General features: G+C 38.2%; 5 protein-coding genes across 8 annotated transcripts; 2 read left to right on the forward strand and 3 right to left on the reverse strand.

Annotated features, from left to right (window-relative positions):
* LOC104783350 (VQ motif-containing protein 20-like) lies at positions 93 to 1,056 on the reverse strand. Its single transcript, XM_010508500.2, has one exon. The coding sequence runs from the start codon at positions 1,011 to 1,013 to the stop codon at positions 147 to 149; it is 867 nt and encodes a 288-aa protein (XP_010506802.1). The 5' UTR covers positions 1,014 to 1,056; the 3' UTR covers positions 93 to 146.
* On the reverse strand, positions 3,723 to 5,301 carry LOC104783365 (F-box protein ETP1-like). The gene has a single exon (XM_010508518.2). It carries the CDS (start codon positions 5,104 to 5,106, stop codon positions 3,910 to 3,912), a length of 1,197 nt encoding a protein of 398 aa, XP_010506820.1. The 5' UTR covers positions 5,107 to 5,301; the 3' UTR covers positions 3,723 to 3,909.
* On the forward strand, positions 13,728 to 18,354 carry LOC104783374 (extended synaptotagmin-1-like). Its single transcript, XM_010508532.2, has 13 exons — positions 13,728 to 14,371; positions 14,825 to 14,899; positions 14,986 to 15,093; positions 15,218 to 15,250; positions 15,334 to 15,423; positions 15,518 to 15,643; positions 15,729 to 15,872; positions 15,954 to 16,376; positions 16,468 to 16,602; positions 16,699 to 16,917; positions 17,000 to 17,260; positions 17,340 to 17,468; positions 17,550 to 18,354. Exons 1-13 carry the CDS (start codon positions 14,177 to 14,179, stop codon positions 18,129 to 18,131), a joined length of 2,520 nt encoding a protein of 839 aa, XP_010506834.1. The 5' UTR covers positions 13,728 to 14,176; the 3' UTR covers positions 18,132 to 18,354.
* On the reverse strand, positions 18,468 to 21,077 carry LOC104783383 (protein SAWADEE HOMEODOMAIN HOMOLOG 2). Of its 3 annotated transcripts, none has more exons than XM_010508550.2 (9): positions 20,874 to 21,077; positions 20,393 to 20,478; positions 20,252 to 20,297; positions 19,948 to 20,149; positions 19,707 to 19,782; positions 19,561 to 19,612; positions 19,333 to 19,476; positions 19,129 to 19,248; positions 18,468 to 19,027 (listed from the first exon to the last, which is right to left on the reverse strand). In XM_010508550.2, the coding sequence occupies exons 1-9, from the start codon at positions 20,925 to 20,927 to the stop codon at positions 18,761 to 18,763; spliced, it is 1,047 nt and encodes a 348-aa protein (XP_010506852.1). In that variant the 5' UTR covers positions 20,928 to 21,077; the 3' UTR covers positions 18,468 to 18,760. The 3 variants fall into 3 exon arrangements, with proteins under 3 accessions (XP_010506852.1, XP_010506846.1, XP_010506859.1); XM_010508544.2 differs by having other exon boundaries at positions 18,468 to 19,030; XM_010508557.2 differs by having other exon boundaries at positions 18,761 to 19,030; positions 19,957 to 20,149.
* LOC104783407 (CRM-domain containing factor CFM3, chloroplastic/mitochondrial-like) lies at positions 21,247 to 25,533 on the forward strand. Of its 2 annotated transcripts, XM_010508576.2 has the most exons (9): positions 21,247 to 22,252; positions 22,658 to 23,126; positions 23,217 to 23,347; positions 23,540 to 23,683; positions 23,783 to 23,983; positions 24,108 to 24,264; positions 24,394 to 24,686; positions 24,774 to 24,833; positions 24,950 to 25,533. In XM_010508576.2, the coding sequence occupies exons 1-9, from the start codon at positions 21,332 to 21,334 to the stop codon at positions 25,100 to 25,102; spliced, it is 2,529 nt and encodes an 842-aa protein (XP_010506878.1). In that variant the 5' UTR covers positions 21,247 to 21,331; the 3' UTR covers positions 25,103 to 25,533. The 2 variants fall into 2 exon arrangements, with proteins under 2 accessions (XP_010506878.1, XP_010506871.1); XM_010508569.2 differs by having other exon boundaries at positions 23,540 to 23,983.

Here is a 25,703-nt window from a genome sequence, read left to right on the forward strand (position 1 = left end):
AAAAAAAAAAAAAAAAAAAAAAAAACTAATGCAAAATCTTTATTAGTCTCTTGCCAAACCAACAATTAAGAGAGAAACAAAAAAAAAAAAAAATCAAAAAATTATTTAGCCAAAATTGTAAAGCCGATGATGATGATTGATTAGTTTTAAAAATCGCGAAACTCGGCCGAGCCGTCGAAGCCAGAAGATGAAGAAGAAGAGAAAGAGCTTCTCATATTGTTCGCCAAGTAAAGCTGATCATCAATACTCGCAAACGTTTGATTAGTTATACCACCACCGCATAAGAAATTATCAGCTGGATTCGTCGCCGGTAGGAACATCGGAAACGTCGGTAAGTAAGCTCCGTAATTTAACCCCGTCGCGTCGTACATAGACGGCGGCGGAGGAGGAGGAGGATGAGGATGAGGAGGCGGTGGAGGTATAGCCACCGCCGAATACGGAATCGATGAGTTAACCTGTCCGTGTTCTCCTCCTCCTCCTCCTCCGTTCTCATCGGTCGTTATCACCGACGACGATTCACTATCATCGCTTATCATCGCGTTATTAAAAAATATACCCTTTCCGGTGCCGGAATAGTTTCTATGGTAATTGTTATGTCCAATACCACCGCCGCCGCGATTCCGATTGTTTTTTCTGTCGACGGCGAGATCAGACACGCTCTGGCTCTGGTTGATTGATTTACCGCCGCGATCCGTCGTCGCGTTACCGCCGGGATCTTCGTCCGAAGGGGACATTCCGGTGAGTTTTTGGACAAGAGCCATGAAATCTTTAGGATTCGTGTGTATGATTTTGGGTGTGTGTGTGTAGATGATCACCGGGTGACGATGTTTTGCGGCGGCCACGGAGGAGGAAGAAGACGGAGATGGTTGTTTTTTAATAACGTGAGAGTCTTTGTTGACTTTTAACGTCGGCGGTGACAGTGACGGTGAAGGAGGGTATAAGATTCCGTTTTCATTTGGTTCTCTCTTTGGCTGGTGATGATGAGTGTGGTGGCCATTGAACGTTGAGCTCATTTAATAAATAACAAAATTACTATAAATGATCAAAAAAAAAAAAAACACAAAACAAAAATTAAACAAGTAGTAATGTTTTGTTTTCTATTTGATTAAATTAAAAAAGTAAACGAATCATACAACATGAACCCAAAAAAAAAAAAGAAAAAAAGTATTACTGAAAGTAAAACAAAATGACAACAAAACTGAGATTCATAGTTTTGGGAGATGATGTGGAAGAGGAGAGAAGTGTAGAAAGGGAAGAGGAGTGTGGCTTTTTATAAAGTTCCAGACTTCCAGTGAGTAAGTGAGCCACGTGTCATCTGGAGAGTGTTCCAAGTGAGCACTATGCGCCACGTCAGTATTTTTAGAGGCTCTAAATAAGTAACGGTTTGAAGGGATTTACGCCACTAGATATGCTAAAATCCAGGTTTAAACTTTTAAAATTCTTTTTGAGGATTCCTTGAGAGGATAATTAGTGGGAGATAATTATGGATTATCACAAAAAAAAAGCTAACTGTTTAGTTCCGTTATATACAGAAACCTACAATCCTGAAAAACTTGCAAGGATTTTGCCGATTGAGGACAAGAAATGAATCGAAATTAACATTTGGATCGTTGTTTGTCACTACTTGTCAAGAGATCTGAACCAAGTAAACCGTACCGCCTATAACCATCCTAGAAGATTGCAACATTGTTGCATATTGGCAGGCCTTCACATACTGACGCAACTTCTCACATGAAAGCACAGAGTCCGATCAGTTCAGGTAATGACTTGACTGGCACAACTCGTTATTGTTATATATTGTACCTGTTTGGAAATCCAGATTCTTGATTATGTCTCCCGAGTCCACCAGGTTGTATAGTATTCCAGGGCATCTAGTAGACCATGAGAATTTGTTTGACTATGGAGTAGGTGTGGATCTCCTTTTAAAAAATGCAGCTATCATCTTTGGGGAACTAAAGGGGAACTTCTTTTGGTGGTGTTATTACCTTCATTCTCCTCGTGTGTTGTCCCACTTTACCACTGAAATCATCTGTTTCAATTTGTACATGATTGATTATTGATTACTAAGAAACATATATGCAGGGTACTTGGGTACTCTAGACTGAGCTGACAAACGCATGTATGCATCATTGCCTGCAACCAAAAGGCTTTTGTGTTTGGAAGTGGCTTTGAAGGTTCTATTTCACTTGTTTCAACTACTTTAATGCTCTCTTGATCACAAAGTAAAGGTGTGTGTACTGAATCTGCAGGTTTCTGACAGGTACGTAATGAGCACAACAACAAATTCTTTACCGACGATGAATATAAAAGAGTACTGACAAAAACAATCTGTTCTCGAGTTCTTAATTTTATAATTGAAAACCCTCTTTATGCAGTTTGCTTGAGGAAACTGATGAAAATGGACTGTTGAAGGAAAAGGCATAGATAAGATTATAGGTTGGGGGTAACTGTGGCAGCAGACATACAGAAATTGCATCAGAAAACATTCAGATTCCGTAGGTGCAGGCACCCGCTCTTAAAGCTACAATGGCACATGCTTTACCATGTGAATCACCCCCAACGTTGTGGTTGGCTGTTAGATTGTTATGCTGACGTACATAATTTGAAATGAGATGAAGATGCAGTGCTGGTCAAAATCTAATGGCGCCTTCCCTGCAGTAAATCTATGGATCTCTTTTCAATTTACATTCTACATTTGCGTAACTTTTGGATGCCCCAAAAGTTTTAAATAGTTTGTGGGTTGTGTTTTTGGTCCAATATTTGCAAGATTTAGCGGTGTGTTTGTAACTTGTAAGATATAGAGAAAAGACCAATTAATATATTTGCAACATACCAGCTCGGCTTAGTAGTACAGGTTAAGAGGTGAATGGAAGCAATCGTCACATAAAGCATCTCTCTTTCTTCATGATGTGGCAGGAGATCTTCAGCTAGAGAGACCATTGAAAGACTAGCTTATGGAAATCAATTTACTCTAATCTCTCTTTACATATGTTATCCCTTCACATTATTTGGTGCATTCTCTTACCTCAAAGTACTCTGTTTTTGGAGAACTCATGCCCTTTCCACACAATGAAAAGAGGAGGAGGAATGAATATATAACCATTGTAGATCCTTAGAAACACTCGTTTATGTATTTGTATGGACTTGAGAGGTAAAATAATTTCCATCATTAGAAGCTGACCGCCTTTTGTATCAAATCACTTTGCAAACATTTTTAAAAGTCTCTATTTTGTTTGTAGATTCGTGTAAGACATAACACTTATTTGTTAGACATATGCTGTACGAGACATGTTTAGACCATAATAATACTTAAAAAAAAACTGTGTTTAAAGCAAGCAAGAAACACTACAAGACCACATCTTGTAGAGGTTGTTTTTAGTCTCCAGCAGGTAGCTCGATTTGGACCAAACTTGGAACGTAATTAAGAGGAACTGGCCGAGGTCCTGTCTGATATGGAACAAGCGGATCAAAACCAAATTCACTGCCTTGATTATCCTGGCCGAGAATGTATATCTTATCGATGCAGAGATCGTCGTCGTAATCCATCAATCTCTCACAACACACGGCGACTTTCTTATCCTCGNCTCATGCCCTTTCCACACAATGAAAAGAGGAGGAGGAATGAATATATAACCATTGTAGATCCTTAGAAACACTCGTTTATGTATTTGTATGGACTTGAGAGGTAAAATAATTTCCATCATTAGAAGCTGACCGCCTTTTGTATCAAATCACTTTGCAAACATTTTTAAAAGTCTCTATTTTGTTTGTAGATTCGTGTAAGACATAACACTTATTTGTTAGACATATGCTGTACGAGACATGTTTAGACCATAATAATACTTAAAAAAAAACTGTGTTTAAAGCAAGCAAGAAACACTACAAGACCACATCTTGTAGAGGTTGTTTTTAGTCTCCAGCAGGTAGCTCGATTTGGACCAAACTTGGAACGTAATTAAGAGGAACTGGCCGAGGTCCTGTCTGATATGGAACAAGCGGATCAAAACCAAATTCACTGCCTTGATTATCCTGGCCGAGAATGTATATCTTATCGATGCAGAGATCGTCGTCGTAATCCATCAATCTCTCACAACACACGGCGACTTTCTTATCCTCGTCAAGCACAAACGTTACATGCTCAGTAATTTGAAGATGAGGGTTCAAATCAAATGCTAAGACCTTGTTCCAGGACACCGCTTTGGTGGAGTCATCATCAATCTTACTTGTCACCCATATCTCAGCCTTGGATGTATCAGCGGGCTGTAAAAACACGGAAAGTTTCTCGTCCCTAACAGCAGAAAGTCTCAAAATTTCCCACCTTGGACGCTGATAGGGAAGAGGCACAAACAGAGATGATTTCTCAGTAGAGAAATCAAATCTGAGCAATGACAAGCCAAGTTGCGGTTCTGATTCCTCCTTAGCAAAAAAGTAGATATTTCCCTTCAAAGACGTGAAGTCTTCAGCGATCACCGCGGTCCAGCCTGGTGGAGTGAGATCATCATCAAGAGTCCTCCACGAATCAGAGGAGTTAAGGTCGTAGATTTCTGTTTCTTTGCCAGCAGGATCAAAGCACAAAATTCTTTGACTGCAGGAGGACTTGTTGTTGTTGTACCCGAGAACAAATGTAATGAATGGATTCCAACGATTGTCGGCTTCGATCCACCTGGTTTGACCAGTAAACGGGTTCCAAACCACTATTTCATAGTGGCATGCGGTGGGGCCGGTGATGAGATCGCGGACGCATAACAATAAGCCGTCGCAGTGAAAGACTTGGGTCGTCATATCGAATTGACGTATATTGTTGGAACGCGGATGTGGTAGGCTAAGCTCTCTTTTTACCTCTACAGATGGAAGAGGAGTAACATCATCTCCATGTTGTGGTGCAAGATTGATTATGCTCAACGGACAAATCCTCTGCTTCTCTGTCATGATGAGAAATAGAAACTCCTTTGCGGCTTTATCCCGGTGCTCACTCGCGAATTTCCTATCTTCTTTGAACAAACGGTTCCATCTTTTGCAAGTAGCTCGTAACCGTTTCAGGGATGTGGCCGGAAGGCAACAGAGTATTTCATCTACCAAATCGTTTGCAAGCTCCGGTATCGCCATCGATCTCAGTCTCAGCTCCGTTTACTAAGCAGTACATTTGACTCTGTCTGTCTAAGATATAGTGAGAGAAAAGAAGTGGCTGAGTGAGAGAGAAAGGAAAGTGGATGGGTGACTGAGAGGTAGAGGGGAACGTAGAACGGTAGGAGTGAGAGAGAAGAAAGTGGGTGGGTGACTGAGAGATTGAGGGGAACGTGGAGTCAGCAGCAAATTTTTTTTTTTTTTTTCTCTTTTTCTTATTCCATCGACATATCTTTAGGGTGTTGGTAAAGTGAAGACTCTTTTTTTATTGGGGGAGAAGAAATAGCCTTCAAGCCAATTCGAGTAAGTTGTTTTCTTTTTTACTTTGACCATCCCGGAAATAAAATTTAACCACGCCTCTTTATGCTGTTTCTTTGAGAGATTTGAGATTATTTGTCACACACTCATTTTATTTAAGATTAAGCTGAAAATGTTTGTTAAGGAAAAGATTTGTAATTGCGTTAGAGAGTTTTGAGACCAGGGTAAGCCAGTTGTTAAGACCCTTGTCTACGACAACATTTGAGTGCATGGTCTCATCAAAATCTTATTTGTTTACCCATATCTCTTTCGTTCCTTGATGTATCCCTGAGTTGTAATAAAACCGAAATTGAAGTTTCACTTCTCTAACACCCGGATACTAATAACATCATTTTCAATCGTTTCCAATATTTTTTATATGAGAAAATTTGTAATCCCCTTACGTAGATGTTTTTTACGTGTAGTTTTTGTAAAATGTAAACATTATACAAGTTCTTTCTATCAGATAAAACACTTAATTTGATACTTACATTTTGTGTGGTCACAAGTAATTGTTTGTACCACTTTCATTTAATTTTTAAAGTCACAAGTTGTAATGTTGTATTATGCATGTCCCCCGATCAATGCGGTCCAGCTTACCAACCTCAATAACTCCAAATCCGCATTTTTTTCTTTCTTCTTAGGGTCTTTTTAAAACAAGGCCATGAATTATGATTCGTACTATTGGTGTTTGCTATAGGAATTGTTATAACTTTTTGTAATTTTAAAAAAAATATATAATCGACATCTGCATACAACGTGATGGCTCCATGAATAAGAAAAAAAAAAAAAATCTTATGTGAAGCTCACTGATAATGACGGAAAGACTTCCACATTAAATTAAATAAAACAAACAACAAGTCAATAAATTTAAAGGGCGGTGCGAAATTGAGTTTCTTTACTTTCATCTTGATGAAGACTTAAATATGTTATCCGATTCATATTTATGGATTTTGTCATTCTGATAACGAATACTATTCAGTATTACAGGATATATATTAGATATGAGGATTATGCATATATAGTTTATAGTATTGTAAAACACATGTGTGATTATTCCATCACAAGACACATGTCATTACAGTTGTCCATGTAGTGTTACACAATCTTTGTAAATTTAACACTTGTCATTACCAAAACTAATGGGTGTGTGACTCATGTGTTTTGTAATGTACTATAAATAAAGAGTTGTGTAAGAAGAATAACACATAAGTTGTCTTTTATCAAAAGAAAGAGTTCTAATCTCTCTCACTCTCGTTGGCTTCTCCTTCCCCTCTCTCTCTTTATTATTTCTTGTTCATTTTACAAAATATTACAAAACACATATAAGTGTATTCTAGTTATAATTCACAATACGTTATCAGCACGAAAAACTCTCGATCCATTACAAGTTTGAGCATAAGCGATTTGCGATCCGTCATAAATTTGAAGAACATTTAAGTTATGTTAAATTTTTTAAAATTTAATTTAATTGAATTAGTTTATATGCATATTACTATATGTATTATTTATAGAGTAAAATACTATACATATTTCTTGATCTAATGGCATGCTCTGCCTCCTTGATCATTTAGATCTACATTCTTGATCATTATGGTAGGCTCTGCCTCCTTGATCATATGTTCAGATCTATATATAATAAATCATATGGAAGCCTATGCCTCCTAAAATGATTGTTTTAATTTATAAATATATCATATAGCTTTATATTTTTTTTTTATAATTTATATTTATTGCTAAAACAAGATTTTACAAAAGTGTTTCATAAAATTTTATATTTAACAAATTGTTTTATTATTTATATAGTAATCATGTCAAACTTGGCAAAGCATGAATTCGCCCCCCTTGATATCTCTGGGAAAAATTATATGACATGGGCATTAGATGCAAAATTTTATCTGAAAGGGAATGGGCTTCTCAAAACCCTTTATCCATCAGAAACGGGGTTAGAAGAGGAAAAAGCAAGAGCCATGATGTTCTTGCGTCACCATCTCCACGATGGTTTAAAAAATGAATACATCACGAGAGAAAATCCTGCAGATCTCTGGATCGCTCTTAAGAATAGGTTTGATCACCAAAAGTATGTGATCTTACCAAAAGTCAAACATGAATGGCTAAACCTGAGGTTTCAGGATTACAAAAGTGTAAGTGAGTACAATTCCGCTTTGTTCGGAATCACTTCAAGGATGGCTCTCTGCGGAGAAGAAGTTTCCGATTATGATATGATCGAGAAAACATTCCAAACTTTTCATCCTTCAAATGTACTCATGCAGCAACAATATCGAGAAAGAGGGTATACTCGATATTCTGAATTGATGCAAGTTCTGCATGTTGCTGAACAAAATAATGAGCTCGTGATGATAAATCATCAAACCCGTCCAACTGGATCAGCTCTACTTTCAGAAGTGAATGTAGCTACATCCAGTTATAATAATTGTCAAGGACGAGGACGCGGACGCGGTCGAGGTCGTGGTCACGGTCGTGGAGGTGGTCGTGGAAGAGGAAAAGGAAGAGGTTTCTATCCTAATAACTTCAACGCTAGAAAAACCAACAAAAAATCTTCAAGTGAATGATGTTGGTCGCGTTTTGAAGAAACAAGATGAAAGTACTTGTTACAGATGTGGCATGAAAGGACATTGGTATCAGACCTGTCATATTCCAAAACATTTAGCTGATCTGTATCAAGCATCTCAGAAGAAAAAAGAAAGGGATAATGAGACCAACTTCATCTCTGATGAAGTTGGACCTTCCTTCCATGGTTTAAATGATGAAGCTCATCTCGACATTGCAGATTTTCTCGTTGATCATGAAAACGGAAAATCATGCGAATAAGGCCCATATGCCATAATATGTTTTGTCATAATTTGATATGTATTTTATGTTTTTAATGTATGTCTTTTTGGATAATAGTTTTATTGTAATATATAATAATTTTTTTTGTAAGACTTTATGTTATTTTATTAATGTTTATTTTATACATATTTTATCTCAGAAAATGTCAAAATTTGAGATTGAGGATGGAGATATTTGTCTAGCCGACAGTGCTACAACACACTCAATAATTAAAGATAAAAAATATTTCTCCTCTCTCAAAATAGAAGACTCCGCTAGAAGCGTGAGCACTATATGTGGTAATGCAAAGATTATTATAGGTTGTGGAAAAGCCAATTTTTCAATGCCAAGGGGAAAAAAATTTGAAATTGATGCATTATATTGTCCTAAGTCTCATAGAAACTTGATTAGTTTCAGAGATATCCGAAGAAATGGATATCATATAGAGACTCTGAATAAGAATGACATTGAAAATCTTTGTATAACATCTGAGGAGAAACAGATATTGGAAGAATCGCCAATTTTATCCTCTGGATTGTATTGCACAAAAATAAATAATTTTGCATCTTACGTTACAGTAAACTCTAAGTTTACTAGTAAATTTAAGATATGGCATGAAAGACTTAAACATCCTGGTTCAGTCATGATGCGAAAGATTGTGCAAAATTCTAATGGCCATCCATTAAAGAACCAATAGATTTTTAGATCTGATGAGTTTTCATGTGATGCATGTTCTCAAGGAAAACTCATAATTCGGCCATCACCAGCCAAAGTTGGGAATGAATCACCAATGTTCTTAGAGAGAATACATGGTGATATATGTGGACTTATCCACCCTTCATGCGGGCCGTTTCGATATTTTATGGTAATGATTGACGCAACTAGTAGATGGTCAAATGTGTGTCTATTGACAACACGAAACACGACTTTCGCAAAATTCATTGCCCAAATAATCAGGTTGAAAGCTCAATTCCTTGATTATGCCATAAAGAAAGTCAGGCTTGATAACGCTGGTGAATTCACTTCACCAGCTTTCAATGACTATTGTATGTCAATAGGAATCAATGTTGAGCATCTGGTTCCTCATGTTCATACACAAAATGACATGGCTGAATCTTTAATTAAACGGCTACAACTCATAGCTAGACCGTTAATATTGAGAACAAAGCTCCCAATTTCTGTATGGGGTCATGCTATATTGCATGCTGCGGCATTGGTCCAGATACGAGCAAGCGCATATAATAATTATTCTCCTTTACAATTAGCATCTGTCCAAGAGCCAAACATATCATATCTCCGTATTTTTGGATGTGTGGTTTATGTTCCTATAGCCCCACCGCAAAGAACAAAAATGGGGCCACAAAGGAGATGGGTATATATGTCGGTTATGCATCACCGAGTATAATACGATATCTTGAACCGCAAACTGGTGATATGTTTACGGCACGTTTTGCCGATTGCCATTTTAATGAAGATGAATTTCTAGCGTTAGGGGGAGGAATTAAACAAGTACCAAAAGATATTACATGGTATACACCATATTTGATATATCTTGATCCCCCTACAAATCAACATGAACTGGAAGTTCAGAAAATTGTACATTTACAAAGTTTGGCAAATCAATTACCAGATGCGTTCATAGATACAAAAAGTGTGACAAAGTCATATATCCCCGCTGCAAATGCACCATCAAGAGTTGAAATTGCTAGAGAGGAATTAGATGGGAGCAAAGCAAATGAACCTAAGGTTCAATTGAAACGGGGGAGGCCAATGGGTCTAAAGATAAAAATCCCCAAAAGAAAAAGAAAATGGGAGATGAAAATGTTCAAGAAGAACCAAATAAAGAGAAAAATCCTCAGGATGATACAGAAAAATATGAGATTTCTATTAACTATGCCCAAAATGGAATATCATGGTATAGAGATGAAATCAATGATGATAATGGAATATTCTCTTTTCTGTATCTAAAGAGATCGATCATGAAAAAAATGATCCAGATCCAAGGTCCGTATTAGAATGCCAACATAGGCCTGATTGGGAAAAATGGAAAAAGGCTATGCAACTTGAGTTGCTCTCCCTCAATAAAAGAAATGTCTTTGGACCTCTTTTCACTGCATCTAAAGATGTAAAACATGTTGGTTGCAAGTGGGTATTTGTGAGAAAAAGAAATGAGAAAGATGAAATTACACGATATAAAGCCCGACTTGTTGCACAAGGTTTTTCTCAATGACCTGGAGTTGATTATGAAGAAACATATTCTCCAGTCATGGATGCAATTTGTTTCAGGTACTTAATGAGTCTAACGGCTTCAAAGAATTTAGAAATGTACCTTATGGATGTAGTGACAGCATATTTGTATGGACCATTGGAAAATGATATATACATGAAAATCCCTGAAGAATTTAAGATTCTTGTGGCATTAGACTCTAAGTCTAATGAAATTTTTGCGATCAAATTACAACGATCACTTTACGGATTAAAACAATATGGGCGTATGTGGTATAATCGCTTAAGCGAATACCTGTTGAAGAAAGGGTATGTTAATAATGAAATATGCCCATGCGTCTTTATAAAGAAATCTCCATCGGGATTTGTGATCATTGCTGTATATGTTGATGATCTAAATATAATTGGAACTCAAGAACTCATATGAAAGAAGAGTTCGAAATGAAAGATCTTGGAAAGACTAAATTTTGTCTTGGGCTCCAAATAGAACATTTCCTAGATGAAATATTTGTGCATCAATCAAATTATACGAAAAAGGTTTTAAAGCGCTTTAATATGGACAAAGCGACTCCTTTGAGTACTCCAATGGTCAATATATCTCTAAATATCGATAATGATCCATTCAGACCTTGTGGAAATAACGAGAAAATACTTGGTCCCGAAGTACCTTATATGAGTGTTATTGGTGGACTCATGTACCTTGCAAATTGCACTAGACCAGATATTGCATTCGCTACGAATCTACTTGCAAGATACAACTCATCCCCTACTGGCAGACATTGGAATGGGATAAAACATGTTCTCCGTTATCTTCAAAGTACGATTGACTTGGAATTATTCTATCCTATAAACTCTTCGGTTGGTCTTGTTGGTTTTGCAGATGCAGGATATTTATCAGATCCACATAAATTCCGATCCCAAACTGGATATGTTTTCACAATTGGAGGAACTGCAATCTCATGGTGCTCACAGAAACAGACTTTGGTTGCCACTTCCTCAAATCATGCAGAAATAATTGCTCTTCATAAAGCATCGAGGGAATGTGTATGGCTCAGATCAATGACTAACCACATACAAGAATCAAGTGGAATAGTCACCAGTAAAGAGCCAACAACATTTTTTGAAGACAATGTTGCTTGTGTCGCCCAAATCAAAGAAGGTTACATCAAGAGCGACAGAATAAAGCATATACCTCCAAGATTTTTCTCATACACTCAAGAACTAGAGCAAAAGAAGGAAGTTGATATCCAACATATCCGCTCAAGTGACAATGCAACAAATCTATTCACAAAGGCACTTCCGACTACCACATTCAGAAAGCATATTCACAGTATTGGAATGCGTCATCTAAGAGATTTATGAAAAAAGATTATACATATCTTTTCAAGGGGGAGATTACGTTACTATACTCTTTTTCCCTTGTCATGGTTTTTTATCTCATTGGGTTTTTGTGTGACAAGGTTTTTAATGAGGTTTGTAATTTTAAAAAAAATATATAATCGACATCTAGTAAATGCATACAACGTGATGGCTCCATGAATAAGAAATAAAAAAAAAGATCTTATGTGAAGCTCACTGGTTATGACGGAAAAACTTCCACATTAAATTAAATAAAACAAACAACAAGTCAATAAATTTAAAGGGCGGTGCGAAATTGAGTCTCTTTACTCTCGTCTTGATGAAGACTTAAATCTGTTATCCGATTCGTATTTATGGATTTTGTCATTCTGATAACGAATACTATTCAGTATTACAGGATATATATTAGATATGAGGATTATGCATATATAGTTTATGGTACTGTAAAACACATGTGTGATTATTCCATCACAAGACACATGTCATTACACTTGTCCATGTAGTGTTACACAATCTTTATAAATTTAACACTTGTCATTACCAAAACTAATGGATGTGTGACTCATGTGTTTTGTAATGTACTATAAATAAGGAGTTGTGTAAGAAGAATAACACATAATTTGTCTTTGATCAAAAGAAAGAGTTTTAATCTCTCTCACTCTCGTTGGCTTCTCCTTCCTCTCTCTCTTTATTATTTCTTGTTCACTTTACAAAATATTACAAAACACATATAAGTGTATTCTAGTTATAATTCACAACATATAAGACGTATTGTTAAATAACATTTTAGGTATAAAACAAAAACTAAATCCTTTAAACCAAGGTTTTTTAATAGATAAAAATTTACATTGCTTGGATATTGATAGATTTGGAGGAAACTTTGGTAGTTAAATAATTTCTCTCGTTTTATTCATTAGTCTTTATGCTTATATTTATACAATAAATATAATTTGTCTAACAAATTCTTTATATATTCAATAATAGTAAATCTACTTATCTAGCAATAGGAAAATATTACATAAATATTAAATTTCTATTTCATCTTATAATCTCGAAGATCTCCTAATAGATATGAAGTATCTGGATTTCATAATTTTATTTGATTTAGTAGGACATAAATTCAATATTTTGGAGATCTCAACTTTTAATTAATTTCAGACATTTTGGACATACTAGTATGTGATTTTTAGTTAGGATAAGTTTTCAGGGATTTTTTAAAGTGCGTGCCCGTTTTGACTTGTCCCATTTAAAGTGTTTCATATACGGAATATAACACATTTTATACCAACAAGAGTTAAATTGATTAACATAATCTAAAAAGCTGTGAATCAATTAGTCTTCATCCTTTGAAAATATTTAGAAAATTCGTATCTTGCTTGACTTAGAGAAGAAGAACCTAAAATGAAAAGTTTATAAAACAAAATGTGTTTTTTAACAATCTGAATAGTCAACGCTAAAGAGACGTCCGAGAGTCCGACCAGTGAACTAGTACCTACTTGTCAATAAGAGGCGGCAAGCACATCGGACGGTCAGTAGTTTTCACTGTAATGTTACAAACGGTCACGATCTCTCAGATCAATATATAGACATGGGACTTAATTCTGGACTTAAGTAAATAGTATTAATTACATTTAACAATTAATAATACAAGTGGAGTGTTTTTTTGTATATTTAAAATTTATTTATTAAACACCAATTCTAGCTAGGTGTTGAGTGTTGACCAATATGATTTTTTTATATATACCATATAAAAAATAGAGAATATTCTAATTTCCTTTTGAAATATTATTCCTTTTATCTTTGTATTTAATTTCCAGTTTTGATAACTAATCCTTGGTAGAGTAAAGTCTTTTTATTTTTTATTTTTAATGTTTGCATAAATAAAAGAGGTTTTTTACTTTGCCCACACTGTTCATTTTGTCTAAAGATCCGTTACCTCTCTCTGGCAAGAACTCTGAGTTTCCGACAAATAATTAGGAGATCGAAATTCTTGTCTGACACAAAAAAAAAAAAAACCATTCTTATTCGAAACTTCCCTCGGAGACTTTTCTCTTTTTTTTTTTCTTCAGATTTTTATTTTCAGAAATTTCGTTCTTCTTCGTCCGTCCGTGGATCTCTCAAGTTTGGTTGAAGATATCAAATGGTGGGATAAAAAAATAAAAGTGAATTAGACACCGCCAAAGGAACGTTTCTTACTTTCGTCACTTTAGTTTCCGAGAGCTTTGACTTATAAAAGCTTTTAGATTTTCCCGGAATAAAAAAAAAAAAAAAAAAAACCCTGATGGAGAAATTATATTGACCGGGTGTATAGATTTGTGAAGAAGGGTGATTTAAAGAGATGGGTAGGAGAATTAAGAGGAAAGGTTTCATAAACACTGAAGCTGCCAGAGAATTTGTTAATCATCTAGTTGCTGAGAGACATTCCTTGTTGTTGCTTGTTCCTTTGGTGTTAGCTTTCTGGGCGATTGAGAGATGGGTCTTTGCTTTCTCCAATTGGGTTCCTCTTGTTGTCGCCGTTTGGGCTGCTCTTCAGGTTCGTTCTGTTTGTCAAAAGAATCACTTTTTTTTTTTTAATTCCATTGACCCTTTGATAATTGATCGGTTCTTGTTAAACCGCCGGTTAATTTTGTCTGGATCCGTTGAATCTGATACTTTAGAATCCTCAGATAAAGTTGGAAAAGCTTTTATGCTTTTTGTTTATACCTAACAACTTGCCATATACAAATAGAGTTTGATCTTTCCCACTCATGAGGTAGATAGTTCTGGTAAATTGCTTTTTTCATGGATGAGTTTACAATCTTAGCTAATTGATATATTAGCTAGAGTTTCATTCATGTGTTTTTGTTAGCCTATGTACTAAAAACTGGTTATGGGGTTTTTGTTATGTGAACTTGATAAGTGTGTTCATGTGCATAAATCTGATAATAGAGAGTGGAAGCTAAAGCCTTGCTGTGTTTTTTTAATGTGATCATATGTTTGGCTGCAGTATGGAAGTTACCAAAGGGCAATACTTGCTGAAGATCTTACAAAGAAGTGGAAGCAAAACGTTTTCAATGCGTCGGTGAGAATTTCTTTAACCCTAGTTTTTGTTTACCTCTCGTTATATCGCTCGATGTTATAAGAGTCCCGCGTTGTTGCTTTCTACAGACGATAACTCCTTTGGAACATTGTCAATGGCTTAACAAGTTGCTCTCTGAAATTTGGCTAAACTTCATGAACAAGAAACTTTCTCTCAGATTTGCTTCCATGGTAGAGGTGAGTGAGCTTTTATTCTTAGCTCTGCTCTTTCTTATGCAAAATTTGTTTCTGCCCATATACTCGAGCTGTACATGATTCCTTGGGTCATTTAAGACAATAAAACATGAACTTTTGATCGCAGAAACGACTGAGACAACGAAGGTCAAGACTAATAGTAAGCAATCTCTCCCTTTTCCATGACACCTCCTGCTAATAAAAATTGGACACAGTGATGCTAATTTGTATCGGTTTTCGAAGGAAAATATACAATTGTTGGAGTTTTCTCTTGGCTCATGCCCTCCTTTGCTGGGACTCCATGGAACTTGTTGGTCCAAATCAGGGGAACAGGTTTGATTACTTTGATAGTTAAGTTGCAAAGATTTGAATAAATGGTTGGATTTTGATGTTTTACCTTTTGTGTTTTCCTTCTCTGGTGGTATAGAAAATTATGCGATTAGATTTCACTTGGGACACAACTGATCTAAGTATCTTGTTGCAAGCCAAGCTGTCCAAACCGTTTAATCGAACAGCACGGATCGTTGTCAACAGTCTTTGCATCAAAGGCGATGTAAGTGAAACCCGTATAACCTGCTAAAAGTAAATATTACTTTACATAGCCTTCTTCTTGGTTTATTTACTGTATCTTCTTGCAGATTCTGATCAGACCAATTCTTGAAGGAAAAGCATTGCTCTATTTCTTTGTATCGAACCCTGAAGTTAGAATCGGAGTTGCTTTCGGTGGTGGTGGTGGCCAGTCTCTTCCCGCAACAGAGCTTCCCGGCGTCTCCTCTTGGCTGGTTCGTTTCCCACTTTCATATCTCCAGTACAATTTTTTTTTACCGTCATGAATAGTTTCAGTTACAAAAGTCCATTTTCAGGTCAAAATCCTAACAGAAACGTTGAACAAGAAGATGGTAGAGCCACGCCGGGGATGTTTCTCGTTACCTGCAACCGAACTTCACAAAACAGCCGTCGGGGGAATAATCTATGTAACCGTAGTCTCTGGTAGCAATCTTCACCGCAGTGTTCTTCGCGGAAGCCCCTCGAGAAGTTCCGATATTGCAGAGGGTAGCAGCGGAAACAGCAGCAACAGCAGCAGTAGCAAACCTGTTCAGACATTTGTTGAAGTCGAACTCGAACAGCTTTCTCGACGAACCGAGATGAAATCAGGACCGAATCCAGCTTATCAATCAACGTTTAACATGATTTTACACGACAACACAGGGACACTTAAGTTTAATCTCTATGAGAACAATCCTGGGAGTGTAAGATACGACAGTCTCGCTAGCTGTGAAGTTAAGGTAAATTAATGAATAAACAAGGACATTTTAAGTTAGTTGTTGTTACTGGCCGTTACATGTTTGTTCATCTTTCTCTCTTTGGAATGTACAGATGAAATACGTAGGTGATGATTCAACAATGGTCTGGGCCGTTGGATCTGATAACGGTGTGATTGCGAAACACGCTGAGTTCTGTGGTCAAGAAATCGAGATGGTTGTTCCGTTTGAAGGAGTTAGCTCCGGCGAGGTAGATGATACAATTTCTTCTTTATGTATTACTACTCCATGAACTTCTTTACTCATTTTGGCCAATTCACTTTATTTGTGTGTTTTTGCTCTATAGCTGACCGTCAGGCTACTTCTAAAAGAATGGCATTTCTCTGATGGCTCACATAGCTTGAATAGCGTTCATTCGAGTTCTTTACACTCCCTCGACAGCTCCTCTACTCATCTCTCCAAAACCGGCCGGAAGATTATTGTGACTGTTTTGTCTGGAAAGAACCTTGTTTCTAAAGATAAGTCCGGCAAATGTGATGCCTCTGTGAAGTTACACTACGGAAAAGTAAGTAAATCTTTTACATGATTTTGCTCTAAATGGCCGCTGAACGATCTTTAAATCTTAAATGTTATTGAATGTTGTGTAGATTATACAAAAGACGAAGATTGTTAACGCAGCAGAGTTTGGCTGGAACCAGAAATTTGAGTTTGAAGAGTTAGCAGGAGAAGAATATTTAAAGGTGAAATGCTATAGAGAAGAGATGCTTGGCACGGACAACATTGGTACAGCTACATTGAGTCTTCAAGGGATCAATAACAGTGAAATGCATATATGGGTTCCGCTTGAAGACGTTAATTCTGGAGAAATAGAGCTTTTGATCGAAGCTGTGGCTCCTGAGTACAGCGAAGTAAGTGTTTGACAAACATCACTCTGCCTCCTCCTTTTGCCTCTCTGATTGTTTACGCTTTTTTCTGGTTTAATCGCAGGCAGATTCTAGTAAAGGCTTGATTGAATTGGTTCTTGTTGAAGCGCGAGATCTTGTGGCTGCGGATCTTAGAGGAACCAGTGATCCTTATGTTAGAGTTCAATATGGAGAGAAGAAACAGAGAACAAAGGTACTAGAGCAATTGTTTGGACTCAGAAAAGACATTTTAAAGAGATAGGAAACAAAACTTAAGAGATTTTGTTGTTTCCAGGTGATATTTAAGACATTGCAACCGAAATGGAACCAGACAATGGAGTTTCCAGATGATGGGAGCTCCTTGGAGCTACATGTCAAAGACCATAACACTCTACTTCCGACATCAAGTATAGGTAACTGCATCGTGGAGTACCAAGGGCTAAAGCCAAACGAGACTGCCGATAAGTGGATACCTCTCCAAGGAGTGACACACGGCGAGATCCATGTCAGAGTCACGAGGAAAGTCAAGGAGGTTCAGAGACGCGCCAGCGTGGATTCTGGCTCCCCGTTTAACAAAGCTCTGTTGTTGTCCAACCAAATGAAGCAGGTTATGATAAAGTTTCAGAATTTGATTGACGATGGAGATCTTGAAGGTCTTGCTGAAGCTTTAGGAGAGCTGGAAAGTTTGGAGGACGAACAAGAAGAGTATTTGGTCCAGCTTCAGACAGAGCAAATGCTGCTTATCAACAAGATCAAAGACCTTGGCAAAGAGATTCTTAACTCTTCTCCGGTTCAAGCACAGATTCATTCCCCATCTCGATCAGGGTCAGGTTCGGGGACAGGATCGTATAGCCGGAGATTACCCGCACCAATGTAGTCACTTGTTTTCTCATCAAACAATCATCTATAATGTATATAGATAGATATCTAGTGCATTGGATTAAATGTTCAGAGAGAGTTGATCCCTTGTTACAAAGTTAGAAACATCAAGCTGTAAGTTTCTTTTTATTCCCATTGTTATTCAGTAACAATAAAGACAGTTGTAATTGTTTGTAAACAGTTTTTTTCTGTGTCTAGTCTGATCAATAATTTACAGAAAACTACAGAAGCAAAATGGTTTTTACTCTGAAGTGTTATCCAGTCTGCTCATCACAGTAAGATATTTTTCACATTAATAACTTCTCTTTCCCACAATAAGTTGCAAAAGGCTAAATGACTCAAAGGTAAGATTCCTAGCTTGTAAATTTAGCCTTAAGAATAAATCCACGGAATGGGAGCATGTTTGTTCAAAGAGTAACCGGTGATCATCAGATGATGAATAAACCGGACAAAACCATAATTATTACATCATACATGAGGGATCAAGTAACATCATGGCGTAATACAGCTTTAGATGACTAAGTCATTGTGTGAGATTACAAATGCATATGATCCCGAGTTAACCCCTACGGCTCTACTAGTAACTGTGAAAATGGCGGTTACAAAAGGGGATAGAAATTACGTGGCCTACGCAGAACCAGCGGGGACAGCTGCTGCATTGGAGCTAGGCTGAACCGAAGTGGCTGGAGTGGTGCTCAAGCTCCGATCTTTCGGCTCGGGTGCAACAATGGGAACTGAAGCTCCGGATTGTGAAAGAGAGGTTTTTGCAGCCGCATCTAGAGCGGGTATCTGGTGCTGATTCAAGTTAGCCAAATCATTTACAACGCTGTGAAGTTGTTGTAGCCTGTAATCTGTCTCGGGCCGCCGACAAATCTTCCTCAAGGGAACAATTTCCTGCTGGGAGCAAAGAAATCCAAAATAGGTGAGTGAGAAACCAAATGGAGCTGATGGGTAAACAAAATGATAAGAGATAGCGAGAAAGATGATCGTCCAACCTCGGACTGGTCGTGGCTGTAACGCACCAAGAACCTACAACGACAACCTCTGACATCATGTCTTCTTCTTTGTGCGTCAAGAACAGTGGCATCAAAGTAAAGAGCTTGATCTTTTCCTTCCTGAAGATGTTATAAAATAAATCCTGTCAGGGATAAACTTACATGACACCTATCATTAAATGCTTAGAGGACAAAGTTCTAAACCTGGAAACAAAGTACGAGATCTCCGGCAAGAACTGCAACACATTCTGATGCTTCACATGGGAGAGACCGTTGCCTTACGTGCTTTTTGACGTTTATCCATTCATCTTCTTCAACTTCAAAACCCGCGAACCGAACTTGCACTTCCTGAAAGACTCAAAAGAAAGATTTGTTGTTAGCAAAACTAGGAAGGGGAACAAAGAAGTCACCTAGAAATTTGTTAGAAATTACCGGATCACCAATCTCCAAGTTTCTATGAGCTAGGAAAGCTTGCACATCATACCTGTAAGTAAGCAAGAGAGATACATATCAGAGAAAAGCAGGGGAATGTACATAAGTCAGTCAAAATTACTGAAGACCAAATGCAAGGGAATCACCATGCACCATCCCTGGCAGATTTGGCTTCAAATTCCAAGTAGGAGTTGTCTGAACCACTCCTCATGACACCAGGAACTATGAGAAAAATTAGTAAACAGTTACGAAAGTGGCATCTATGCAATATACGCCACACTGATCTAGACTCATGGACAAGAAAATAAAACTGAATAATCCAATGAAACCTATCTAAATACATAAGCTTCGCAACCTATTTGACTGCGAGTAAAATATATAAGGCACCTAAAATACCGGAAGGGGCAGGAGTCATGCCGGGTAGATTTGCAGTCATATGAGTGGTTTTAGGAGCGGCTAATGGTTGCATCACATTTCTCATCTGATTTGGTAAATCCATACGCGGCATGGAAGATACATTTAGCTTCCCAGGAGCTTTATTTCCCCTTGCTCTCAAAGCATACCGCCTATTTTGGAACCAGTTCCAAATCTACGATGCATTAAAACAACAATCCAATTAAGTAAAAAGAAAAACAATTCCAACAAACTCTGTCAAGAAAAACACAGGAATCGAGAATGAAAAGACCAGTACTTGCTTGAATTGCACAACAATTTTCCCCTTCCGCTCAGGTGATTCACTGAAACAGAAAACAAATGTATCAGTCTTGAGATGATAAAAGACAAAAGAAGTGCTTTCAGACCATTGGAATTGAACTACAACAAAGTAAAATACCTAAACTTATCAGCAAGAGCTTCAAGAATATGTCGACCTGGCATTGCTGTATTATGCTGTAGCAAAATTGCTTCCATCTCATTCACCTTATAACATTAAACATCAGCCATAATTAACAAGATAAAACCTTTTCAGAGAACTGACAAAACCATACAACAAAAGACACATGGAAACACTTGTGAATAACTCCAATTAACAAAGTAGGAGCCAATAGAGTTCAGAACATACATCGAATTGCCTTCAAGTCTCGCATAAAGATTAACGCAAATTGCTCAAACAACAAGTCAAGTTTCTATTATAGCTAATTATAAAAAAACTCAACTGATCTTCAGAATCTAAACCCTATCATGAACCCACAAACGAGACCCAAATCTAAGAAACCAAACCAACCCAAAAAAAAAACAGATTTTTCAGCTCAGGGAGCTCAAAACCCCTCAAATTAACACCAAACACATCACATTACAAAGAAATCGAGATTAACCTCGGGTAGGATAAATCGAAAAGCCGGACCGCCATTACTGGGAGGTCGACCCATGGTAACTCCTTCGTCTCACCAAAAAAAAAGAATAAAAATTGGTGGCAGAAACTGCCAAACTGGAATCGAACGGAGCTTATCTCACTTTGATTTTCGAATTCACGGTGAATCTCTCTAGTACACGGCCGGTGACCCAACGACAACGAATCCGGTTTTACTCAGACCCGACTCCGCCGCTTATATAACTTTTTCACTTGTGTAATTTTTTTTTTAACTTAATCCCTAGTAATGGGCTTTTAAAGCCCATTTTAAAGACCCAAATATTTAAAAACCCAAAACAATCTTATCCATATGGTCGAGTAATCCAAACCAGCTTATCCGCCTGCTCTCAGTATCCCAAAAACAATGGCGAAGAAGACACTTCGCTGAAAGCTTTCTCCAGACTTTTTTTTTGCAGCGTGTCAATGGCTTTGGTTCCGCTTAATTTTACTGAAATGCCACTGAGAAGCTCTCTTCCTTTGACCTCGAGCTCTCGTTACTGTTCGTCTCCTTCGCTCCACGCATTGCTCTTCTATTCCTTGGGTGTGAAACCCTCGCGTCATCAAATCGTTCGGCCATTCTCCTCGCTCCGTACGAGTGAGCGTAGCAACAACAGGAGCCATAACAACCGTCGCTTGGATAATCGGAATCATAAACCTAGTCCTCCTTGGATCGATAAGTGGCCACCGTCATCCTCCGGAGCTGGCGGTGATCATTCCGGGAAGAAAGGTGGGGAAAACAACGGCGGGGCTAAAATTCGGTCGGCGGAAGAGGAAGCTGAAGCGAAACTTAGGTATTTGGAACGGGATAAAGGACAAAACGCGATTGATAGGATTGTTCTTCGGCTACGGAATTTAGGATTAGGTTCGGATGATGAGGAGGATGTGGAAGATGACGAGGGAGGTGGAATTAACGGCGGAGATGTGAAGCCGGTGACTGGTGAAGAGAGATTGGGGGATTTGTTGAAGAGAGAGTGGGTGAGGCCTGATATGATGCTTGCTGAGGGAGAAGAGAGTGAGGAAGAGGATGAGGTGTTATTGCCATGGGAGAAGAATGAGGAAGAACAGGCGGCGGAGAGAGTAGAAGGAGAAGGAGGAGTGGCGGTGATGGCGAAGAGGAGAGCTAGAGCTCCATCACTGGCGGAGCTTACGGTTGAGGATTCTGAGTTACGGCGGCTGAGGAGGGATGGAATGTATTTGAGGGTAAGGATTAATATACCAAAAGCTGGGCTAACGCAGGCTGTGATGGAGAAGATTCATGATACGTGGAGGAAAGAAGAACTTGTGAGGCTCAAGTTCCATGAAGTGCTTGCTCGTGACATGAAGACGGCCCATGAGATAGTTGAGGTTAGTTAGTTCTTTTGCATAGTTCACTGATTACTTCATTGTAGCAGAGGTTTGTAAGATATTAGCTGAATTTGAGGTACAAAACATGATGCGAGATTATCTCTTGAGAACGGTTTTCATAATCTATTGAGAATTCGCTTCACAGAAGCGAAATGGTCCTTTACAGCTCAATTTAACTCTGTATTAGAATGGTCGTAGAGCTTTTATAAGAACAGTAGGAATTTTTTGGTTAATCTCTCTTGGGAACAATAACTTAGTTGTGAATAAGGTAACTTTGAGGTCTGGAAAAATTAGAGTGGATGGAGCTGAGCACGGCTGTTAGAATTCTTTTGAAGTAACAAGACTGTGCAGGAGATGCATGTTGAGGTTTGACAGAAAACTGATTAGCTTTACTCTGATGGGCAGCGCCGAACTGGTGGAATGGTGATATGGAGAGCCGGAAGTGTAATGGTGGTTTACCGTGGACTTGACTATCAAGGACCTTCTGTGGTCTCGAATCGAGTGGCCGGACCTAAAGAGACTCTTTTTGTCCCAGATGTATCATCTGCTGGCGATGAAGCAACAAATGCCAAAGATAACCAAAATCCACCTTTAGAAATCAGAGACCCGATCATCAAGAACCCTATTCGCAAGGAGAATATGACAGAAGAAGAAATCGAATTTAACAATCTATTAGACAGCTTAGGCACACGTTTTCAAGAATGGTGGGGTACTGGGGTGCTGCCTGTGGACGCTGACTTACTACCGCCTACAATTCCTGGTTATAAAACACCTTTCAGGCTTCTGCCCACTGGGATGAGATCGAATTTGACCAATGCTGAAATGACAAATCTCAGGAAGATTGGTAAAACGCTCCCATGCCATTTTGCCCTTGGTAAGATGCTTTCTGATCCTAGATGTTTTTTTCCTAGATGGTTCTTCTGTTTAGTGTGCCTAGGTTTAAAACTTGAATATGCTCTTTCAGGCAGGAACAGAAATCACCAAGGATTGGCAGCTGCGATACTCCAGATCTGGGAGAAAAGTCTGATTGCAAAGATCGCTGTGAAGCGAGGTATCCAGAATACAAATAACAAACTGATGGCGGATGAGCTGAAGGTCTCTCTTTTTTTTCTCTCTCTCTAAAGTTCAATAATAGGGAAAAGGAAATACTAAGGCAGTCCATATATTGATAAATAATTGTAGAAAGTGTCTGTCATCCCCCTGAGCCCAGTTCTATGGATTTAGGACATTGAAATATTTACACGGGAAGGCTAAAATCTTTCATTAACTCTTGTCTTGTTACTATAGGCATTGACAGGAGGTGTCTTGCTGCTCAGAAATAAGTATTACATTGTAATATACCGTGGGAAAGACTTCCTTCCTTCAAGTGTTGCAGCTACTTTGGCAGAAAGACAAGAATTAACTAAAGAGATTCAAGATGTCGAAGAGAGGGTAAGAACTCGCGACATTGAGGCTATTCAGCCTGTTGGTGACATAGTACCGGCAGAAAGACAAGAATTAACAAAAGAGATTCAAGATGTCAAAGAGAGGGTAAGAACTCGCGACAATGAGGCTGTTCAGACTGTTGGTGAGAAAGTATCAGCAGAAGCTGGCACGCTGGCCGAGTTTTATGAGGCTCAAGCCCGATGGGGGAAAGAAATAACTCCAGACCATCGAGAAAAGATGATTGAAGAAGCTTCAAGGGTGGCAAATACGAGAGTTGTGAAAAGAATCCAGCACAAACTAAACCTTGTAAGTAGACTATTTTATCTCTGGTTGCTAATTTGTAACTTGAGGTCTATTGTGAGATGTCAGGTGGCAACTGTGATAGTTAGTCGCTATAAATGTATCTAACTTCTCTCTTGGTTTGTTTCAGGCCCAATCGAAATTTCAACGAGCAGAGAAACTGTTGTCCAAAATAGAAGCCTCTATGATTCCAAATGGACCTGATTATGATCAAGAGGTCATCTCCGAGGAAGAAAGAGCTATGTTCCGAAAAGTGGGGTTGAAAATGAAGGCATACTTACCCTTAGGTGAGTCCTGCTCTCTTAAGCATTGTTGATGTATCCTGTATGTGTGCAGTGAATAAGAGTTTGTAATAAAATGGAACATCTGTCGTCTTGTTATATGTATTAACTGTTTCTTTAACGTGGACCTAACAGGTATCCGTGGTGTTTTCGATGGAGTCATCGAGAATATGCATCTGCATTGGAAGCACAGAGAATTGGTGAAGCTTATATCAAAACAGAAGGTCCTTGCATTTGTTGAGGACACGGCTCGGTTACTTGAATACGAGAGCGGTGGAGTACTTGTGGCAATAGAAAAGGTTCCTAAAGGATTTGCTCTTATCTATTACCGTGGGAAGAATTACAGGAGACCCATTAGCTTGAGACCAAGAAATCTTCTGACAAAAGCAAAAGCATTGAAACGATCCATCGCAATGCAACGCCATGAGGTGGGAAATTCCTGAAGTTTTCTACACAAATTGTACTTATATTCATACAAGTTGCTTACTGAAACTTCTCTTTGGCGATTATTGCAGGCCCTTAGTCAGCATATCTCTGAACTGGAGAGAACAATAGAGCAAATGCAAAGCGAACTTGTAAGTGGTCTTTTTCAACGTTTAATATCCAGTATATAACGTTAATCTTCTGACACTATCAAGCTCCATTCGCTTTCGTGTTCTGCTCTGATTCACCTACCTGCTGGTTTTTGTAGACCGCAAAGAACCCGTCATACAATGAATCAGAATGGGAGAACGAAGAAGATGATGATGATGATGACGAGGATGAGAAAGATGATGTGGAGGATAATGAGAGTGATTGGGACGAAAGTGATGGTGTTGAAGAAGCTGATAATTCATCTCGCTAAGCTGAAAGTGTTTTGACACATGCATTGTCCTATCTCAGGAGGTTGAAGCTGACGATGAGATATCACAGAAATGGTTCTTTACACTGATGAAAAAAGTAAGAAAGCAAGTGCTGATTCAGTATCGACGTGTGAGGTAAAGTCTCTTGTTGCAGCGATCACAAAATCTTCGGAGTTCAAAAAGCAGAGCCTGTTGCCTTTCAGCCTAACCCGTGGGGGAAAAAATAGCATCTATATATAGTTTTTGTCTTCCAATACATTTTAAAGTTTTGCCAGTGTATCATCATTATATTAAAAACTATTGTAATTCAATCAAATGTATGTATATTAGGAAGGTAGCGCCCATGTCGTAAGTCTCTCGACTAGGTATGTACTGCCTTAGTGATCTTAAGAACATTTGCATACTGAATCCATTAATACTGAGGAATGTTGCTCTGGCCGGTCGGTCTAGCCGTGTAGCAGTTGCATGATCCTACAGTTGCGTACTTAGTCGTACACTTTAAAGTTTGGCTAAGATCCAAAATATGATATCTTTGGGTGATGTAGACGTTACATCAGTGTCAAGTTGACATGCGACATAATCATATATTCATAGCCGTAATTG

This window comes from Camelina sativa, chromosome 1 (assembly GCF_000633955.1).
Source record: "Camelina sativa cultivar DH55 chromosome 1, Cs, whole genome shotgun sequence".
In the NCBI taxonomy this organism is placed as follows: Eukaryota; Viridiplantae; Streptophyta; class Magnoliopsida; order Brassicales; family Brassicaceae; genus Camelina; species Camelina sativa.

Excerpts from the sequence above, each read along its gene's own strand:
- LOC104783350 (XM_010508500.2), bottom strand. The coding sequence starts at position 1,013 with ATGAGCTCAACGTTCAATGGCCACCACACTCATCATCACCAGCCAAAG.
- LOC104783365 (XM_010508518.2), bottom strand. The coding sequence starts at position 5,106 with ATGGCGATACCGGAGCTTGCAAACGATTTGGTAGATGAAATACTCTGT.
- LOC104783374 (XM_010508532.2), top strand. The coding sequence starts at position 14,177 with ATGGGTAGGAGAATTAAGAGGAAAGGTTTCATAAACACTGAAGCTGCC. Across the intron at positions 15,424-15,517 it reads GGTCCAAATCAGGGGAACAG|AAAATTATGCGATTAGATTT; the intron begins GTTTGATTACTT and ends CTGGTGGTATAG. Across the intron at positions 15,873-15,953 it reads CCGGCGTCTCCTCTTGGCTG|GTCAAAATCCTAACAGAAAC; the intron begins GTTCGTTTCCCA and ends GTCCATTTTCAG.
- LOC104783383 (XM_010508544.2), bottom strand. The coding sequence starts at position 20,927 with ATGGGTCGACCTCCCAGTAATGGCGGTCCGGCTTTTCGATTTATCCTA. Across the intron at positions 20,298-20,392 it reads GCTCTTGCTGATAAGTTTAG|TGAATCACCTGAGCGGAAGG; the intron begins GTATTTTACTTT and ends TTTCTGTTTCAG. Across the intron at positions 20,150-20,251 it reads TTGTTGTGCAATTCAAGCAA|ATTTGGAACTGGTTCCAAAA; the intron begins GTACTGGTCTTT and ends AATGCATCGTAG.
- LOC104783407 (XM_010508569.2), top strand. The coding sequence starts at position 21,332 with ATGGCTTTGGTTCCGCTTAATTTTACTGAAATGCCACTGAGAAGCTCT. Across the intron at positions 23,348-23,539 it reads TGATGGCGGATGAGCTGAAG|GCATTGACAGGAGGTGTCTT; the intron begins GTCTCTCTTTTT and ends TTGTTACTATAG. Across the intron at positions 23,984-24,107 it reads TCCAGCACAAACTAAACCTT|GCCCAATCGAAATTTCAACG; the intron begins GTAAGTAGACTA and ends GGTTTGTTTCAG.